The sequence below is a fragment of the Ursus americanus genome, chromosome 3 (assembly GCF_024610735.1).
Source record: "Ursus americanus isolate L20-20 chromosome 3, mUrsAme1.1.p, whole genome shotgun sequence".
Classification (NCBI taxonomy): Eukaryota; Metazoa; Chordata; class Mammalia; order Carnivora; family Ursidae; genus Ursus; species Ursus americanus.
The window spans coordinates 14629222-14652101 of NC_142129.1; the positions used below are offsets into that span (position 1 = coordinate 14629222).

General features: G+C 35.4%; 1 protein-coding gene across 4 annotated transcripts in view; it reads right to left on the minus strand.

Moving 5' to 3' along the window:
• LOC123788889 (putative RNA-binding protein Luc7-like 2) overlaps positions 1-22880 on the minus strand; it is a 75516-nt gene that overhangs the window by 36322 nt on the left and 16314 nt on the right. For 2 of the 4 annotated variants that reach the window (XM_087860795.1, XM_045792538.2), the window contains one exon: positions 12133-12227. In XM_087860795.1, the coding sequence (XP_087716921.1) occupies positions 12133-12227 (95 nt within the window). Of the gene's footprint in view, positions 1-12132; positions 12228-13836; positions 16541-16653; positions 21052-22880 lie in introns of those variants that run through there. The other 2 variants (XM_087860794.1, XM_087860793.1) reach the window with 2 other exon arrangements.

A 22880-nucleotide genomic window follows, 5' to 3' on the forward strand; every position in this document is an offset into this window, starting at 1 on the left:
TCAATAACTAATTTACTTCATAATTACATCTTACCACAAGTTTATTCTTGGCGCTTTAATTAAAAGACATCTAAATTCTTAGACTGTAAATGGGAAAAATGCTTATTTTTAACTGGAAAAATTCAGTTCTGCATTTTTGTCTTCTCCATCCTAAGTACATTTCCTTTGTGAAGTCTTGACCAAATAACTATATCTAATTCTGATATCTTCTCTTACAACCTCTCAGCATTTTGTACCACACTTTACTGTTTAATAAAGTTGATTCTTCTAAGTGCTTTTCTAAGTGTTCCTTTGAAATTTCAAAAATGAACATAGTTATGTCCTCAAATGGACTTTAAGCTTCATGAAGAAAATAGTTTATTTTTCCCCTCCTACATAAAAGACCAGGTTTTACACAACCCATGACTACTAAATAAATGTGATGATTAAACTAAGGAATTCTACTTCTAAGAACTTGAAGAAACAATGAAATAAGTACACAAAGGTAAATGCACAAGATTTTTTGATGTAAAAAATTAGAAACATTTTAAGACCCCAGCAAAAGGGTTTTGATTAACTGATTTATGGAATAGTAATATAATACATTATATAGCCATTAGAAATTATGATCTTGATACTAAGTGGAGAAAAGAGATGGCAAAGAAAACCTTATTAAAATGCCATTGTAAGTTCACGTACAGACACTGCTGTGAGGCTGGTTTGATACTGGCTGAATTAAATCCAATGAACCTGTATTATTCTTAGAATCAGAAAAAAAAATCAATAAAGCCACTTTAATTTTGGAGAAACAAATCTAAGTAACAGAACAGAGGCATGCAGAAATTATACATCAAAATCAATAAATAAACATGATATTACAGTAGAGCAAATCAAAGGGCTGACCTACACATCTGAGTGTACTGCCAGTTATAAACTAATGACAGTAACATATTAATGAATTTATCGGTGACAAAAACCAGGCATAGTAACCACCACTGCAAGAACTGCAAATATTCTTGCTTTGTTCTATTTACTCAGATCAGCTAGACCTTAAAGGGAATCATAAAACAGTGTAAGAAGATAATTCCTGCTATCAAGGAATTTATATTCTCAATGAAAAAAATAAAGACATTAAACTAAAGCAACAGTTGCAAATATACACAGATGCACAAAGATTTCATTGCCACATTGTGCACCCAAACCAAAGCTATTAACATAATAATAGTCGCTAAATAAATAATTCAGGGAACAGCAATATTATGAAATATTATATAGACATGTTTTTAAAATACAGACCACTAATTTGGAAACTTGTCCAAGACAAGTGAAAAAAAATCAAACGCTATAATGCCATTTGTTAGAACATGCACATGCACAACACACACAGAAAGGAAAGTGAAAAAGGTACATTAAGTTGTTGACAGGCTTTATGTCTGGGATGGGGGATCATATAAAATGGAAAATATTCATGCTTTATGCTTTTTCCACTTTTACTTGAAAACTTTTTGTCTAAGTAATAAATAAAATAAGACAGACTGGGTACTCAGCAACTCAGAAGACCTCCCTTAACATCTTATTACCCATTTAACTCTGAGAAATTCACTTAAATTTCTCTGAACTTCTCTTTTCTCAAATACTTCAGGACTGCTGCATCAAATTACAGATTCTGACTAGATTGTTGAAGACTCTGAATATGAATCAACATGCAGAATTTTCTCTACAGGCAAAGAAGAATGTCCTGTCCTGACTACTTGGACAGAAATAGAACATGATAAAATCTGTATTTTAGAAGCATTAACACCACACTACTAGATGGACTGACAAGAAGAAAGAGGTTAAGAGCAAGCAGGACAGGCTATTAGGATAAGCCAGAAATAAAGCCATAGGGTCAAATTAGAAAAGAGAAAGCAGGTAATGGAGGTAAAACAGGGTTCTACAGAAGAATAAAAGCATTTTAAAGATGAAAAGGATCTCTGAAATCATCAATTCCATCACCACCTTCCTACAACAATGAAATCAAGGCTCAGAGAAGTCGTAAGATCACAAGCCTAAGATTATAAGCCGGCAGGAGCAGAGTAAAAATTTAAATCCAGTCTTTAATATAGTTCGATATTCTTTTGGTAACACAATGACTCTCAATCAACTAATTAAATGGAACTATGAACTAGCCAATTAACTAACTGAAAACCAAGTGTGGAGAGGAAAAGGTCAGGAGTATTTCAAGCATGAGCAAACAATGACGCCACCAAGAGAAATGACTAAAACAAACGGAAGAGTTGGTCTGTGAAGGAAACGTTTTGTTCTGGACATGTTGAAGGTGATGTAACAACAGGAAATCTAAGTAGCAGTGTCCAGTAAGGTACAGATATAATACTATATTCACTAAAGGCTTGCTTTATCCAATTAAGTTTTCCAAGCAGTTTTACATATTCCTCCTTAGAGTTACAGCTCAAGTATTCTTCTAGGAGACCCTCTTTAACAAATTATATAGGAACCCCAAATCTGACATCCCTAAGTCAATTTATTAACAATGGAAATACTGAAAAGTATTTATTTATTTATTTATTTGACAAAGAGAGAAAGAGAGAGAGATCACAAGTAGGCAGAGAGGCAGGCAGAGGGAGAGGGAAAAGCAGGCTCCCCGCTGAGCAGGGAGCCCGATGTGTGGCTGGATCCCAGGACCCTGAGATCATGACCCGAGCAGAAGGCAGACGCTTAACCCAACTGAGTCACCCAGGCGCCCCTTGAAAAGTATTTCTAAAGAACAGTGTCACCTGCAAGATCATAGTATATTGTCACAGGAAATTTTAATGAGGAAGAAGAGGAGGAAGAATGCTTAAGAGTAACAGTATAAATTCCTATTATTATATTTACGATTTAAAAACAAACCGCACTGTTTGGTAATTTTAACTTTCTAAAAACCACCTTCACATTACGGCAATAGTTTCACTGTTATCTAACCTAGCTTTAATTCTTTTATTTATTTATTTACACGGCATAGTTTGTTTAAAATAATAATTTGAGGCGCCTGGGTGGCTCAGTTGTTAAGCGTCTGCCTTTGGCTCGGCGTGATCTCAGAGTCCTGGGATAAAGCCCGCATCAGGCTCCTCCGCCAGGAGGCTGCTTCTTCCTCTCCCACTCCCCCTGCTTGTGTTCCCTCTTTCGCTGGCTGTCTTTCTCTGTCAAATAAATAAAATCTTTTTAAAAAATAAATAAATAAAATAATTCTTCCCATGTATCTTTTTATTGTTTCCTTATACTATTTTAATATATAAATATATTTAATATATATATAACAATAATTTAGATGTAGTACAAAAATAGCAAGGAATTGGGGCACCTGGGTGGCTAAGCAGTTAAGCGTCTGCCTTCAGCTCAGGTCATGATCCCAGGGTTCTGGGATCAAGCCCCTCATCGGGCTCCCTGCTCGGCAGGAAGCCTGCTTCTCCCTCTCACACTCCCCCTGCTTGTGTTCCCTCTCTCGCGGTCTCTCTCTGACAAATAAATAAAATCTTAAAAAAAAAAAATAGCAAGGAATCAAAAAATAGATAGTGATATTGGTAAAGTACTAAGAAGAATACACACCAGCTGGAGAAAAAGTGAAACAATGGCATGATAACAGGACACAGGATGGAAAATACAAAGCCCCAGCTGACCACATGAACCCTTCCACATGCCCTCCAATGCCAATGTTACTTTCTATAACACAAGTCACCTATACTTTCTCACTTCTTGCATTTCCAACTTTCTTCCTTCCTCATATTTGTAAAATCTCTCTTTCATCCACGTTCAACATTTGATTCAAGCTCCAGCTCAATAACAAGAGAAAGCCCAGTATAATATGGAAAAAGCCTTGAAATAATAAAACCTGAGTATGCATTCAAGTTATGCCATATTGTCTTAAAACAAAAATTTTGGTATTTCTTTCCTAATTCCAATCCTGGCATTTAAATAAACAAGCCCAACATGAATGACAGGTGAAGAGGAAAGGGGCACACTGTGCATGCAGAAATTAGTTCCTGTTATAAACTGCTCGTTCCCACTTGTACCATTTCCAAATCCATTTTTCCTTGAGTGGATAAAGAAAAATAAAGCTCTTCTTCTAGCTTTTAATACTGTTTTTGAAGAACATAGCATGAATAGTTTCTTATCCATCCCAAACCAAGATACGCAAAGATATCTAGATAACATTAAAACAAAAGTCCTTGGGGTGCCTGGGTGCCTCAGTCGGTTAAGCATCTGCCTTCAACTCATGTCATGATCTCAGGATCCTGGGATCGAGCACAGCATCAGGCTCCCTGCCCAGTGGGGAGTTTGCTTCTCTCTCTCTCTCTCTGCCTCTCTACTGAGCCCGTGCTCTCTCCATTGTGCACTCTCAAATAAAATTAAAAAAAAAAAAAAAAAAAAGTCCTTGCACTAGAAAGACAATGCTAATTAAGAAGAAAGAGAGAACACATATATAAACAAGAAAAACTGACAAATGCCTATTCAGTAGCATGGAGAGCAGGCACTACACTGGGGTTCGGAGGCTAAAAGGCTATAAGCTCAGGCAATCACATGTAGCAAGCCAGGCGGGATTTAAATGTGTAAAGGAGAAAAGTTATTCCAGCAAGAGAAAAAGAGGTAAGCTAAAATGAGAATCATGCTAGGGAAGGAAAATAATGAGACAACAACGAATACATCAGTCTGGTAAAAAGAGAGGACCAAACCGATTTATTCATTCAAGGAAGAGGTAGACTGGGCTAAGGATTTTAGATTTTTGGCCATTTGTACAACAGGAAAACACCCAAAGTTTTGTGAGGAAGCAACATGTGCTAAGTTCATTCCTGCTCAGAAATGATTGGCTTAAGTTTCTTAACATTTAGATCTCTTCAAATGTCACTTTATCAAAACAGTTTTCTTTAACCACCCTGAGTAGCCCCTGGACCATTGTCTGAGACAGTCTTAAGTTACCTAACCATGTTTTTGTCCTAGCAACTTAAATCACTACCCGAAATCACATTATTTCTTTTCAGTTAGCTGTGCGTCTCCCACATCAGAATGCTAGCTCCCACCACTTAAAGAAAAAACCCATGTTCACTTCTGTATCAGTAAGTACTTGTTAAGTGAATGAATGCTGATTTCAGCAATCAGTACCACTCCCAGAAATGAAAAAAAAATCACTTTTTGAAGAGAAATTTTCTGTTAACTTTTACTGTGATTTCTCTTTACTTTCTCCATTCAGACTACCTTCCTCACCTTTTTCTATTTCTTCCTCTTCTTAATTTCAATATTACTTAAATTTCATTACTCCAAACACTACAATAAATACCATAAAAGGGGAAAAAAGTACCGAAATGTGGAAATTTTACACATTATCCAAATACGTTAATATATATGCCTATATTTTTTGATCCTATAGACCAGTAATGTCTATGGGACAATATACATTCACAGTGTTTTACTATATATGGGTCTAAATAAAATACCAAATGATTTTACGTTCCCTTAATGAGTGAGAATCATCAAACTAAAAAGGATTTCAGTGAATCATCTGTCTTGCCACCTGTACATCAAGGTAAAATTCATCAGTTTAAAAAATATTTCCAGTGATAGAGATTGTGTGACTTTGCTTGATGTTTGTGGTTAATCTAGCACAACAAAAATATTTGTTTCAAGTTTTCACTTATTATCATGTGTTTGCTCTATTCTGTGTTGTCTACACCCTTCAAATGATGCATTTATAACTCCATCCTCTCTTTTACACTAATAGTCACCTCAGAGACACACTAGTTTCTTCAGACTTGTTAAAACAGTTTATAAAACTGTACACATCTCTAAAACAGATCTGACAAGTTCAGGGAACACTCAGAGGATGATCTGAGGTTCTCAGGTAATAATTATTTATTATTTATTTAATCACTGTATGGAAAAACAAGTATGACACAGAAATATGTTAACTAAGTACCAAACTATGAAAAACACTCTGCTTTAGGGGCGCCTGGGTGGCACAGCGGTTAAGCAACTGCCTTCGGCTCAGGGCGTGATCCTGGCGTTCTGGGATCGAGCCCCACATCAGGCTCCTCCGCTATGAGCCTGCTTCTTCCTCTCCCACTCTCCCTGCTTGTGTTCCCTCTCTCCCTGGCTGTCTCTATCTCTGTCGAATAAATAAATAAATAAATCTTTAAAAAAAAAAAGAAAGAAAAAGAAAAACACTCTGCTTTAACAATGACTTCCAGATCTCATTCTACTTTGCCTGGGAGTAATTGGTCTTTACTATTTTATATTGTTTCAAGATTCATCCTATCAGATAGGTCCAAGATTTAAAATTTGCTTCAAAATAACAAACAAAAGGACATTAAGTGATTATAAATAAGTAGCTATGTGGTAAAGATTTACTGACGCTGGTGTATGGATACATGAAGTTCATCATACAATTCTACTTCTATTTATAGTTAAAATTTTCTATTACAGAAGTTAGAAATTCTTCCCTCAGACTAATTCATTATAGAATAAAAGTTAAAAGTAAAATTAATTTGTAATTTAACTTATAAAGACTGAATATCAACACTGTAGTTCATCTTAACTATATGCATGTACAGTCAAACCTTGAACAACCTGGATTTGAACCACTTATATGGTTCAACCACGCAGGTCCACTTATATGCGCATTTTTCATAGTACAGTAAACGTACTTTATTTTACTAATGGCATTTTCTCTAGCTTAACTTTAAGAATACAGTATGTAAATACACACACACACACACACTATAAACAAAATATTGTCAATTGACTGTTTATGTTATCGGTAAGGTTTCCAGTCAACAACAGGCTATTAGCAGTTAAGCTTTTGGGGAGTCAAAAGTTATAACAGGGATTTATACCTACACAGGGCTTGGCACCCCTAGCCCTGTATTGTTCAGGGGTCAACTGTGTATTTGTATTTAATCATTAATCCAAATAATGGATAAATTTGCTGAGCAACCTTAACTAAAGACAGACTAAACTAGAACAAGATGCTAGAATACACGGTCTCTGGGTCACCTTAAAAAAAAAAGAAAATCACTTCAGGGGAGCCTGGGTGGCTCAGTTGGTTAAGCATCTGCCATCTCCCTTCAGCCCAGGTCATGATCACAGGGTCCTGGGATCGAGTCCCACACTGGACTCCCTGCTCAGCAGGTCAGCCTGCTTCTCCCTCTGCATGCCACTCCCCTGCTTGTGCGCACACCCTCTCTCTGACAAATAAAATCTTAAAAAAAAAAAAAAAAAAGGCCTAACTGGTAAGACTTAGGTTGCAAAAACTGGCATTTTTACAAATTGGGCAGCTCTAGAAATCTGTCATGTAAATTACAAAGGAAAAAAAAATTAAGCTAGTTTTCCGGGCTAATGCTAAGAACAATTGTTAAAAAAAAATACTAAAATAGGCCCAAACAAACCATTTGGGGAAGAAATTTTGAGTTTAAAGTATCTAAAGACTAATTTTTTCACATCTGCATGTGGAACTACTGCTATCATTATTCAGATAAGCGACTCAACAAACCCAAGATACTCTCCAGCTCCCTACGTGTTAAAAGGGAATTAAAGTAACTAATAATTGTTAATTTTTCAAACTCAAGTTAGTTTTGTAACAGACTTATTTAGTGTTTTACTTTGGGCGGATTGATTACTCATTCAACAAAATGGAGGGACACTGTTTTAGATGCTGAGGACATAGCACTGCACAAACATCCCTGCCCTTATTATGAAACTTACATTCTAGTGGCTGGTTGAGAAAATTCTGTGGTTTGTTTATCACTTATTCTGCTTCTCCATACTTTCATGAATCTTTTGCATATATACTATCGAAGAGACTTTAATAAGTTTTAAAGTTCAGGCTTGTATGTACCCAAGTAACTGATTTTAGACCAGCCCTTAAATAGAATGGTTTAGAGAAGTATAATAAAGGACTTTCAATTAGTAAAAACTGCACTTCAGATAAAAACCAGAACCTACTGGGGCACCATAAAATCAACTCAGTCAGAATTTTTGACAATATTCCTACTCAATCACTTCAAAAAGGCAGAAAAAAAATTTTACTTTATCCTTGTCTCAAAGTATTTCTCAATTTTAAACTTTAAATTCGATTTCTGAGCAGTAAAATCTTTTTTAAACAAAATCTCATGGAAAATCCCTATACTTGAAATGTGTAAAAGTCCAGTTGAAATAGGAAAGACTGGCTAGTCCCCATGAACTTAGTGAATGAAATGCCTCCAGGGATCCTTCGGAAACATCTGAAACTCACTGCCCTAAGTAAATGTGCTATCTAAAAACTAACAAAACCCACAAAAACATTTTTAAAGTATTTAGATTTAAATAACTCTAAGATGCCTGTGTTGTACAATATACCGTAATTCTCTGTGAGACAACTGCAAGCACAATTTCTCTGAGCCTTAATTTTTCTCACCTATGAAATGATGACCTTACACTACATGATAGTCTGTCAACCCTAAAATTGTACTATGATGAAGGCTGTAATAAAATCAGTAGTGGCCATTTCTGATTTTAGGACAGGCACATCATGAAAGTATACATTTTCATCTCTGCAGATCTTAATTTCAAGCTTCTGTTACCGTCTCTGCTTTAGATATAATGCCTCTAAATTATTACTACTACGCATCTTTTTTCCAGATCACAAGAAACTAGATGGAAAGACTTTTTTAAGCACTTTGATGTACTTATCTTTCTTCAGGGAAGATATGTACCAGAAATAATGTGTTCAGGGGAAAAAGAACAACTTTGCTTTTGCCTAATCTGAAAGGGGATGCTGCCTACCGTTTGCACAGTGACTACAGCAGGAAGAAATTAAGTGTGCCAAAAGGAGGAAAAGAATGAGACTAAAACAAGACAATATTCTCAGCGACTAGGAGAATAACACAAGCCTTTCAAATAAAGCAGCTTCCTCAGTTAGAAGAAAGTCATGCTTCTTATAAAAATCGTAACCCAAAAAAAAATATATATATACAATTATTTTGACTCTCTATTCTACATTTGACCTCCTGTGACTGACTTATTAGCTTATGAATTAGTTATATCAGAGTATCAGACTAATGAAAGGTAAAATATTATGGAGCATTTTTCACCAAACTGAATTCCAAAAATATTTCATACTAATAGTCAGTCTTGAGTACATTTTTAGAAATCACATTCTCCATCTCCAAAAATGCCAGAAAATACATTTCTGTGTATTCTTCTGCTAAATAAATAATCTAGGGTATTGGTGAATCATATTCTGCTAGAAGTGACAAATCTGAGGAAAAGGGTAAACTTTAGTTATACAACAAAGAAAAAGCATTCTAAAATCAAGCTACAATTCAGTTCTTCTAACATGTTAAAAAAAGAAAGAAAAAGAGAAACAGGCATTTCAACATAAAGAGGTATGAACTGTTAGACTGTGCCAAAAAAAGTTGTTCTAGAGAGATTGTTGCTAAATAAGTCATAACTCTGTAATTATAAACCATTTGTACACAGGATGACTGTTATAAATAGCTCTTTTCCCTAATAAGAGTCATGAGAAAGTCACACCATGGATGGTTTTGAGTTATCAAGGAGACCACTCTGTGATAACCCTGGAGTCTCACAAAGTCCCATAGCCATCGGTACAAGCTCTGCTTAAATTCTCACAGAGACAACTACTAAATATCATCCTTACATAAGGCAATTCAGGTCTATTACACTGACAAAAAGGAGATATTTTCATCCAGTTTCCCTGGCAAGTGCCTACAGAAGGTTTTTTGTTAACTGTTTTTAATATAATCCAAGCATCGTCAATTTTAAGCCACACCATTCAATTCTGTACCATAAGAAAATGTTACCAATTAAGGTAAAATTTTTCTAGCATCATTTTAAAATGTGTATTTCAGAAATGTTAGACTTTGAGAAAATGTGCATCTTATAAATCCACCAGGCAAGAAATTGACAAGATGGAAAGTCCAAGGCCAACTACTCCTCCTTTTTTACTTAACAATAAAAAACTAAGTATTCCCTACAGAGTAGAAAACATGCTAAATAAAACTTGTGTTTGGTCCCAATTTTACTTTAAATCAATAGAACTATGTGACTTTGAATACTCACCTACTACCATTAAGGCTAACTGTGGATCATAAAACAGTTTTAAGATTTTATGTTTTACAGAGAGCACACGCGTGCGCACATACATGCGTGCATGCACAATCAAACAAACAAGCATGGGGGGTAGAGGCAGAGAGAGAATCCTAAGCAGACTCTGCACTGAGCACCAAGCCTGATTAAGGGCTTAATCCCAAGACCCTGAGATCATGACCAGAGCAAAAATCAAGAGTCAGACACTTAACTGAGCCACCCATGTGCCTCTAAACATCTGACTCTTGGTTTTGGCTCAGGTCATGATTTCAGGGTTCTGGGATCGAGCACAACACTGGGCTCTGCGGTCAGTGCAGAGTCTGCTTGTCCCTTTCTCTTCCTCTCTGCTCCTCTCCCCGCTCGCACTCTCTCATAAATAAAATCTTTAAAAACAGAAATAAATGAGCATAACTGCATATGTACATTATAAAACGTAAAGCACAACTACAATGTCAGATTTTTATTATTAATGGCATATCTGAAGAATATAACACTATGTCCATGTCTTGCTATGGCTGATTTTATAGTTTTAAAAAATAAAAAAAACTTTGTCACTCTGCTAATTAACCCTGTTCTCAAAAATTATTTGAAGTGATAATTTAGCCATTAAATAACTGTTGAATTTAATACAACAGTAAATGTGGAGAATCAAAGTATACTACAGATAATTCTGTATTTTACAGATTTCAAATGTTTTATAAGCACAGTAGAAAATTATGTACATTCTAAAGAGCAGAAATGAGGGTTAATTATCTGTCATAGTTCTAATTCAAGTGCTCAGAATCTGGATTATGTTATTACACTTAAAAAAAACTGAGGTATCACATATATTTTTTAATGTAGGCTTCCCCCCCTTTTAATATAATATAGTTTCAACAGTCTTTCCTATTGGAAAAAGACAGAAGTGTTTCCTATTGTATATGCCTTGATATCTGTTAGACGTATTTAACTTTCCCTATCCAGAAGAAACTACTCACTTAAACTACTTTACAGGAACTCATCATGTCTGAAAATGGAAGTCAGAAATCTTTTCTTCATTTCAGTCATTTCTGGCAAATGAAAAATAAAGCCAGCTAAATGTTTAGCTCCTACTAGTCCTCCTCTGCCATCACATGTAGCCTGTGAAGGGAAACTCTTGCAGTGAGTAATCATTTCAACCAAACCCCAAAGTCAAAAAATCAGATTCTTTGTTCCATTTAAATAGGTCCATCATCATGTGGTTTATCTTTCCAATTAAAATGATGATACTCCAAGGTCAACCAACATCACTAGATACAGAATCTAAATTAAGTGAGCTTTACATTATTAGGAGTCAGAAATATAAATGCAGGGGCGCCTGGATGGCACAGTGGTTAAGCATCTGCCTTCGGCTCAGGGCACGATCCCGGCGTTACAGGATCGAGCCCCACATCAGGCTCCTCTGCTAGGAGCCTGCTTCTTCCTCTCCCACTCCCCCTGCTTGTGTTCCCTCTCTCACTGGCTGTCTCCATCTCTGTCAAATAAATAAATAAAATCTTTAAAAAAAAAAAAAAAAGAAATATAAGTGCATTTTAAGTGACAACAATACTAGCAAATTAAGTTGTGTGAATTTAAGTATTTACTATTATGTTTTCCTCACTATGATTTCCACAATATAATGTGCACAAATCTAAACATATAATGGTTTGGATAAAAGTCTACTCTGTTCTACAGTAAAGAAAACTATTTTAAAAATCATTCTGTAATTTCAGAACTAAAAGAGCAACTACAGTGTAATAATTGCCTCTATATTCCAAATAAGAAATGCTTTTTCAAAAATTTCTCTGAAGAATGGAAAAAATTATAAAGCAAAGGACAGGAATAACTTTTCAGAGGAATTCCGTTTCTGTAGATTTAAATCATCAACCTGAATAAATAATATAAGGGATGCAAATCCCTCCTCTAAAACGGTTTTTAAAAAATGATTGCATAATAACGTGACAAGGAATTAAGTCTTTATCAAGTAGTTCATTTCTGTAGGATACCAATAATCAAACGATAAATTTAATAAATACGTACAGTTCCAGAGAGGACATCATGGGGACAACAGTTGAGAAGGTGACTCTTGCATACTCTGTCATCACTGAATTTGATTCGTTGACGGGTAGTATCTCCTGTAATATAGGAAAGTTAATAACATTCAAGGTTAGACAACTGGAAAATACTTATTTTCTGAGAGCCCTACTATCACTAGCTTTTTGTGTGTGGCTATACACACATATATTTATTTATAAATCAGCTCAAGAGGGATTAGTTTTTTTTTACATAATATCCTATAGAAAAACTATTTTAGACATGCAGTTGCAGTATGTGTACTGCAAATGTAATTCAAATAGTCAAAGTGGGAAAGCAATGCATTCTGTTAAAGTACTTCAGAAAAGCATAGGATACAGAGCAGGAATGGACTTTAAAGATTATAGAGTCCAACTCCTTCACATTGCAGATGATGAAATTGAGGCCCCAAGAGGTTAGGCGACTTGCAGCAGACCCACTAGGAGAGTTTCTATTGGTATACAATGTTCCCTACTTGGCACTAAGCACAGATTTATTTTGTAATTATTTACATTAATTGAAAAACATAAAAAGTAATCTTGCAAACATTGCATACACACTGCGAATCCCCACTGAACCCCAGACGCCATTTCTTCCACTATTTTGTTCCAGCTGAAGTGTCTCCCTTTTGCTGCTGGGATGAGTTAGAGAGGGTAGAATAGCGTGTTTAAGAGTGTACAAACCTGGAAGAAGGACTTACACACCAGTCAGACAAAGGCACATTGCCTAAATGAAACGTTAACTTTAATGCCTCCAAAGGTACCGTACCTTCAAATTTTAGGTGGTCTGTGCTACATATGGTCAAACTGGGTACATTTAAATTTATTCTGTCTTCATATAACACGATACACCTCCTAAGCAAGAGAAGCATCCAACCTCCTAATCAAATATGCCTATCTAACTCAAACTTTAAAGAGTCTAAGAAAAAGAAAGGTAACTAGCTCTAGTAACAAAATATAGATGTTAGTTACAATTTTTTTGCTTAGAATCTCTTTGGGAAAAAAAAGGAAAAAAAAAAAAACTCTTAAGGGCATTTTCTTCTACATAGGATGATAAGCCCTAAGAAGTGTAGGTGTTTTATTTTAGCCTTAAATTGGTATCATCATTGATGAATGAAAACCTACTGATGAATTACTGAAGCAAGAAATGTTGGTACCAAAAGAGATTGTAAATACCTCTGTACTTCACATGATGCTTGGGGCACTCCAAAAACTCATCTAGGAAGTGATTCAATTATTTAATTTCTGTTTTTCACATGTGAATAACAAAAAAGTTAAGCCGTTACCCCTTTCACATGGTCTTATTTTGAAGAGCTTAATGCAAAGTCAACTAAGTATGTCATTTTTAGGTGGGGTAAGATTTTGTTCAAATTGTTTTAACTCCATTAAAAAGGACTTAAAAAACATTCTTATTTGCAATCAGGGTATATAAAATTTAAGAAAAGTAATTTATAGCTAAATGATAGCTTCAGAGCAGTTCAACAATAGGTTTTCTAGAGGCTAGTCTCTAGTTAAAGTAGGTTATTTTTGACACCACAATTTGGAATAAATCATTTAGTGTTCACGCCTGCTACTATAATAAAGGTTATTTTGATGGTCCTTTTTTCCTTTTAAACACAACTGCTTTTGTTCCACATTCATTAACACATCTGAAAAGTTAGTGATAACTCACGGCTCGGCGAATGCGGGGCCTTTCTGACACTCCCTTGCAGATTGAAGTAGGCAGGCATAGATACATTGAACCTTTACAAATAAAACAAGGGGCCAGATTGTTCAGTTTGTATAGAATAGACTCTGCCAGCAATTTCAATACAGCATCTAGAAGTACATGTTGACTGTAAAGATTCTTGTATATGAAAACAAAAGTGAACAAAATCAGGGTGTTTTATTTTTCAAAATATTGACTTAACAAGTGTAACCCTACAGAAGAATATGACTGACCACAGGAAAAAGTCCAACGCTGGAACTCAGGGAAATGGTCTCTGGGCCAACTGAGGTTTTTAAAAAAATGCTTTTTTAAAGATTTTATTCATAAAGACTTTGGTGAGGGCCTAAGTTCACGTCAGAATGGGATTATGATAAGCTAGCACCAGAAGGGCAATGCTATGTATTAGAAGTTTCTTGCTTACTGGCATGTAATAAAAAAGGTCTTATTTTTAATCTGTACCCAAATTATGCTAAGAAATTTAAAGATGATGTAGCTTTTTTAAATAGGGAAAAAAAAAAAAAACCTTACATATCTTGGACTCTCCCTACTACAATATCTAAGCTTTTTAGCATACAACAACAGTATTGTTTCAATGCTATGTCAAACTAATGGCTCAGTAATATTATAAACCAGGCCTTAGAATAAAGTCAAGGTTCTTAGAAGTTTCACTAATCAAACATTTTGTGAAGTAGGGCAACTGTTTTTGCTTTCAGAAATCACAACATTAAGTCTAATATTAAGATACATGTGCCCTGAAGACACAGCTATCAGGTAAAATATAAACAATTCCAAATACAAATTTAGCAAACATTATCCCTGATGAGCTCTTACAAAAAGCATACTTCTATAAATGCCAAAAAGCATTTTAAAGTAACTTCTCACTGCATAAGAATGGTTGCTCTATAAACATTTGATAACTGCAAACACAATAAATACAGCTATCAAATACCAGCTTACACATTACAAAAACCTTTAAGACCATGAAATAATAAAACTGGTAATAATTTTCAGATACAGAAATATCCCGAGATGGACTAGCAAGTAAGTATCTGTTAATTGGTATTTTTAAAGTTTTACTTAAGATATTTAAAGGTTAACATCTTAAAATAATTTGGCTACATTACCATGCAGTATTTAATAAATTTACTCGGGCTTATGCCATGAAACATGTAATTTAGCTAAACCAACAAAGAATTTTAAAATAAAAATACTGGTAATTTTGGTTTCTATCACGGTATCTGGCCCAAACCATGTTTTTCAAAAGAAACTAGGTAAAACAGTGCCCTTTGGGGGGGCGGGGAGGGGAAAGGCAGACTACAATTAATAGAAAACAATTATGAATCAAATCTTTTAATAAAAAGAACTACTTATGAATTCAAATACTGTATCTTTGGGTTTTCTGGGCATATATTCATATAAAAATAACCTGAGTTAAAAAAAAATTACTCTTACACTAACATTGGATCCAAATCACAGAATCAAACCTATTAGTGCATATATCCTCTGTGCTAGTCAATGGGGTTACAAATAGGCATGTAATTGCAAGCTCTCTACCTTTGAGGAGTCCATGATGTTGGTAAAGAAATAGGACATTTAAATCAAATAGCAAGTAATAAAGGTAGCATGACCCGAATGCCAAATGGATGTCTCGAACAGTAGTACTTCAGGAATTCTAAGACTAAAATGGCCACCAAGGATGGAGAGGTTAGAAAAGGCTTCATACAAAAAGTAGAAGCCAAAATTTAAAGAAAAGATAGGACTCAGACCACAGAAAAGAAGAACATTTCAAACTGGAATATCATCTTTGACAAAGCTTATAAAGGCAGAAAGGTTTAGGGAATACTAAATACTCCAAGTCAAATTTGGCTTTGGCAAATGGCTACACATGGGGGAATAGCAAAGCTGGGGCCAGAATAGTATTTTCTGGGTAAAATCTGATTTCTTAATTTTTTCATTTTTTTCTTCAATCCAGATTTTAGTGTGTAAACAAAGTTTAAAAAATAATGGGACAGAGATTAAACCAAGTTATCTGAGTTAACAGCAATACAAAGTCCTACCCATAAAAACATGAAGGTTTCTCTTCCCTGTAACCTCTACAGTAATTAATTAGGCTTTGTACGTAACTATAATCCAAGTTTTTAGAATTAGCAATTTGATTTAGAACTTTGGTAGGCAAAATGTTCTTCATTTGAATGGAAGCATCAAATTTGTTAATATTTACTACCAAGCAACTAACTTCAGAGTAACAACTTTCTTTAATTCTCTCTTTGGTTCAACCCCCTCATGAGTTTCATGAATTGTGTAATTTGCATTTGGGAACACCTGAGTTGCAAGTGTACAATAAAAACTGGAATGCCTATTATTCCTCTCAAAGTTTCTCGGCAAGTTAACAGGGCCTAACGTGGTACTGAGGCAGTTTCACTTGGGGAATACAGATAGGCCACTCTAAAAAGGCAGCTCCTCCCCCAGACTGTACTCAAATATTGCTATGCTCAAAATCCCCTTCAATCTGTTGGGAGGGAAAAATAAGCCCACTGTAAATCCCAACACCACTATTTTATGGTCCTGCCTCTTCTGAAACTGACTTAAACTGTAGTAGTAACACTTAAAATTTCAGCCTAGATGGTATTGGACATCATTTTACATGGTGCATGCTATTTTCCCAATACCCGCCCCCTCCCCTCCAGTGCCACCCACCCTCTCCCTCCCATACAAACAATAAATCAAATAAACTTTCATAGATTTAGGTGCTATTTTAAAAACATCAAAATTTTACTTTACCCATTCTCTCCGATGCTCCCTGTATTTTTTTAAGCTGTGAGTGGATGACCATGCTATGTGATCAACAACTGTGAAGGCTAAGCAAAAGTGAACTGAGTTTAGTATTGTAATTAAAAGAACCTTAAACTTTGTAATATTTGACATATATAATGGTATGCGGAATCCTTATTTTACTGCATATTATATCAGGCATTAATGGCAAGCAATTTATAAAAACAACTAATTAGTATTTCTTTCGTATAGAATTAGCTTAGAGCTTAGCTTAGGGAAACAGAAGAAAACTCAACAGCACACAAAGCAAATGGAAGCAACCCCTAGCTTATAAATGGGGCCAAGAGAGGGAAAGCCCTCCCATATTCTCCAATGTAACAATGAAAGCCCTCCCCACAGGTACACTTGTTAGGGGCCAAGTGTCACCATTGGCTTAGGACAGGAAAGGCACATTCCCTCTGAAATAAAATCCATACCCCTTCAGTGAAAGGAAAGCAGAGCAAAAAAAAAAGGTGTATAACCGATAGCTTAAAGTTCCTCATTTCCTTGTGCCCTCTGAATCATCAAATGCAGAGAAATGTTTCACCCTCTTATTACCACTTCTTATATCAGCTACTCAGTCCACATAGTAACACAGCAACTATATAAAGACCGGTGGCCAATTTCTAGTCTAGCGCAGGGCAGGAAGACACTTGTCCTGTCCCAGGAAACCCTCGTCTTCAGAGGTAAAATGCTGCACAGTGACTGCTACACTGAAAAACCAATGTGATTACTTTTACACTCTTCTCAAAGTTTCTCATCAACTCTACTAACTTCTCCCACCTACCTTTGCTGTTCCTTTAGAATTCAGCCTAAAGCTCATCTCTAAGAACTCATTTGTAATGATCCTTAAAAAAAATCTATTACTCCAGGTAATTGTCAATATACTTAGTTTAACGCACTGCATAGTTATACAGCTCAAAATATAGCATTTCTTTTGTAAAAGGACTCACTACCATGTTTTAACATATTATGATTATAGGTGCTTTGCAACAGTTAACACGACGTGACACATGTCAAACTTTTCAGTAATGTATTTTTTACATAAGGAAAGAAAGAGTACTCAGACAAAGGTGGCAGTGGGAAAAACCAATTATGGCATTGTCTCTTCCAAATCAAGTCACTTCTATCTAACAGAACTTATAAAGTCATACCAAGTTAGAAAATTTCCTTTCCCCCAGAAAAATGCAAAAATAAGGGTCCTATATGGCCCAGAAAGGCTATCCCTCTTAATCTTCCCATAGGGCCCTATAGATTTATAATTACAAATAGGTACTACTATTACCCTATCAGAAGCCCCAAGACAAGCCTAATACTTAAAAAACTGCAATGCTCATTGTAGAAATTGCTAGAACAAGTTCATTCTTACTGAATATAACAAAGATTAATAATGCTAAAATAACTTTTTAAAAAATCTACCAGTCTACTTGTTTATGAAAATCCATGTAACAAAATTATAAGGAATGAGACATGGGAACAGCCTTGCTATTAGGTGAAAAAGCTTACAGGATATTTAAGAGCTAACAGAATGGTGATGGAAATGTGAGAACAGGAATACTAAAGTAGCTACATTCCAAGGGCTCTATTCCACCCTTCGCCACAACTATCTTCTCTCATTACACAAGCATAGTCTTGGCCACTGGCAGGGGTGGTGGTAGAATATATGCTGTGGGAAATGTATCAACATGTTTCTCCTTTTAAAGAAATACATTAGAAAAGCATGAATAAACTGTTACCTAAAAATTAAGTTCTAAAAGCAGATTATATAGAATTTGTTTTATAATACATGTCATGAAGGAAAGTCAGTTATTAAAAAGTTGCAGCCTGCTAAATTTTCTATTTTGATACTTACTTTGCAGAGCTGCAATTCTGATACAGTAACACTTGTACTGGGGATATCTGGTGCCTTCTATCATCCAGAACTTTCTCTACACAAAATTAGAAGTAATGAAAGCTATCTCTGGCTATGAAGAAATAGCTGAAAAGAACCAAACAGAAAGTGATTGGCTGATTTACCAAAAAAGACAAATTCTCATCAGTTGGCTATAGCTATAAAAGCTAAGCAGAGCCTCCCCAAATCAAAAAATAGTGAAGAAAAGAAATAATTAAGGAAAAGAAATGAGAATACCAAAGGACAGAAGTGACAGACAACTCAATGATAAAGGAAGTTAAAATGAAAAACAGAGATTACCATGAAGGAGACTGAGCCTTACAACTACTGAAACGACACAGCAGAAATACTGTGTCATGTTGAATACACATCAAATTCACAAGGATTGCCTCTGGGGAAAGGACTGTGACTGTGAAGGGGAACAGAGGGACTTCATTTGTAATGTTTTGTTTGTTTTTAATTTGAAGAAAATATACAAAATAATATTTGTTCCCTCCTATTGGTGTTTTGATAGTCTTTTGTATTTAACAGTTTTTGCAAAATTAGACCCCTATAATCAGCATCACAGAATTTATCACTTAAACATAACTGCTCATGTATAAACCTTCATTACCCACTAGACTTTCAGTCCCTAAGATTAGTGTCCTATGTCACTACTTTATCACAGAGACAAAAGACAACAGAAACAAATGTGTCCATAATCTCTAAGGAAAGGAAGAAGTAACTAAAGCAACTCAGCAACCTGGGGGTATTCAGGAAAAGAAAGATTCTATTCCTATCAACAATTACTATACCCTAAAGCACATCAGCCAGTAAATACACAGAACACCATGTCTAGGGCAGTATCCCTTTAATACTATCAGGCAAATTAAATAACATGGGAATTTCTCAAAATATGAACGCATGGTTTCCAGAATCTGAGATGAATCAACCATTTTCCTAGCAAGCATGTCCTGCTGTTCCCCTATCCACAACATAAAACCACAGACACCTCCCCCATAGTTTGTTGGTTATCTTTTGTAAGTAGCCTTTCCCATAGCCAGGCACCTTTTCACATTCCCATTGTGAAACAGCTTGGTGAAATCCTGCAGAACTGCTGGCTACCACGGGCCAAAACGCTATTAGAGAGGTGAGAATTCAAGCTATATGAGGTAATTTTACCCTGTCGGGCTAGATGAACCTCTCTAGAGACTCCTAGATCTCTCCATCTCACAGGTATGTATTTCTTCTGGTCATTCATTTCTACTTCAGGGCTTGGGTATGTACAGTTCAAACAGCTTTTTCTTTCACATGAATAACTACGACAGTATTTTCCAAAGTATGAGATTTATACAGAAGATGATTTTAGGTGTTATCTGATTTCACCAACAGGATTTCACCAACATTTTAAACACCACTGAATCATTTAGTGATTATTTATCATGATTAACTTTAAAAGTACAGGATGAAGTCCATCTGGTGCTTAACATCTAACAAGTTCTAATGTTTAGCACATGTGACAAGAGTCTAAGCTATCATTTTTTGTTGTAGTTTAGAGTCTAAGCTATCTCTTAAAATACCATGTTGTTCTCACTGTATTTTCCTGGTGACATAAATTTTCATTTTACAATTAAATTTTTAGAAAGTGAGTTGACATGAAGAAAATACTAAACAAACAGAAAACAGGGTTAAAAATAGTCGAAGTGGTATGCGTGACTAACATTTGGGAAACATTTATCTAGAACAGTTTCTTAAATTTTAATGTGCATCGGAGTCATGTAGAAGGCTTCTTAAATCACAGATTATTGGTTCCAATCCCCAGAACTTCTGGAGCTGGCCCAAGAATTTGCATTTCTAACAAGTTCCCAGGTATTGCTAAAGTCTTGGGACCACACTTTGAGAATCACTCATCAAAACAGTGGTCAACAAGCTCTTCCTGGGGCGCCTGGGTGGCACAGCGGTTAAGCGTCTGCCTTCGGCTCAGGGCGTGATCCCGGCGTTATGGGTCGAGCCCCACATCAGGCTCTTCCGCTATGAGCCTGCTTCTTCCTCTCCCACTCCCCCTGCTTGTGTTCCCTCTCTTGCTGGCTGTCTCTATCTCTGTCGAATAAATAAATAAAATCTTTAAAAAAAATAATAAAAAGCTCTTCCTAAAGGCCAGACAGCAAACATTTCAAACTCACCAGCCATATGTGTCTCTTGCAACTACTCAACTGCTGTTTTAAGGCAAAGTAGCAATAGACAGTAGGTACACAAATGGACATGGTTGTATTCATTTAAAAGTTTATTTACAAAAAGCAGGTGGGCCAAAATGCCAATCCTGATCTAAAATATACCTTCAAATAACTAAAAAAGGGTATACTGCGTAATCTAATAGTAGTACAAAATAAAGAGGTAGTGAATAGCTAAGTATACTATAGATACTATCCAATAAATATCCAACTTATTTTATTGAAAGGTAAAACTTTGGAAAGTTTAACTCTGAAAGAGAAAACTGAAGTCTCAAGAAGATAAAAACAGAACAATTTACCATGCATTCAGGAGACATGACAAAAGACTCAGCAAGGGCAGCTGGTTAAATTCTTTTCATGTTGAATCACACAGGTCAAACATCACTGCACATGGTTCACAACTAAATTAGAACATATGGATCAATATCTAGTGAGCTTTTTTTTTTTTTTAGAAAAAACTTAAAAGACTCCTTTCTTTAGCCCATGTTGAACAGCAAAATATGACATTTATTCAGTTTTTACAAAACTACTCTTCTCTATATCCTCAATCACCTTACAAAAATTGACTGATGTATTCTGGCCTTGCCTTCCAATTTCTACCCTAGTGGCTACCAGTGCATGAGAATTTAAACCAAAAACAAACAGAATGACTTTTCTGCTGGTGCTGAATTCATAAGATTCCTGTCAGAAATGTACCCTCTCTCTCGCTCCCTCATTCTTTCTCCAGCAAAATATTCCAACTTTCTTCATCTTTTTTTTCTACAACTTCTTAGTAGACTGACTGAGCTGGTTAGAACAATCATTTCTATTTCCTCGTAGACTATACTAACAGCCCTGGGCTTTTAAGATTCAACCCATTTCATGTACCTTTCTAGAATTCCATCCGTGAGGAGCATCTGCCTCATTTACCTAGTTTGCCCACACTTAAGGGACCTTCATTTTAAGCCATCTACCTATCTTTGCAACCCCACCACTTGCCTGAACTCTTAGCAACTTTAAGCTTTAACGTCTGTTCGAACCACCTGGTATTGAACACCATTATCTGACTCATTAAAAGACCATGATCCATGACACCTTTCCTGCTACCCACCTTGAATATGCAGCTTACCACCATTTTTCCTTATGTGACATGTTATCCAAATCAAAGCATTTATTTGCTGCTTATAGAGCTTATGCAAGTGATAGACAAAATGATTTTTTTTTTTGGTTTCAATTTTTTTCTATACCCAAAGTAAAAGAATATCTCACAAGCATAGGCTTCCTTGAGGAAAGCTAAACAATTGTAGAGAATCCAAAGACAAAACAAGATTATATGAAATGATACTATTACTGTTTTCTGGGCTGCTCTGCAGACAGAAATATTCAGAATTCAAAATGCAAAATTAGTTATTAAAGTGTGTTTAAAACAGACTCACCATATGGATGTTAACAGAGCTTTCAGTGTTTTGATACGCCTAAACCTCTGATGAAGTCAAATATTCACTAAAACTTATTTAGCCTGATGTTTAACTACTATTTAACTTTATTTCTGCCAAAATTTCTTATGTTAAAAGAATTTACAAACTCTGGAGTAAGATATGCCCCATTATTATTTTTAAAAATGTGTGCTTGTACATTAAAGGCTATGCCTCCTTCACTGAAAATGAACAATCCAAGTAGAATAGAAATGGCTTACAACTGACCAAGAAATAAATATGGCTCATTATGCTAATGAGAAAAATTAAAAAAAAAAAATGCTCTCAATGTTGATGACAAGTCAAGGAACACAGATTACAGTAAAGATGACTTTATGAAGAAAATCCACTGAAGAAAACACTACCTCTATCTCTGATTCAATGATTTATTTTGCAGAAAGGCAGCAATGTCATACTATCCTACAGGTTCAACAGCTATGTATCATTAAACTTATATTAGCAACAAGTAAATGATTTTCTGAACTCTATTTTCCAGGTTACCTCCTAGGATGAGTTTTAATTTTACATTCTATAAAACTACTATACAATGTAACTAATCAGCAAAAAATAGTAAATTGGGACTAAATGTACTCTAATAAACTAGGAAGTACATCATTGTATGTTTGGAAAGATTATTCTCAA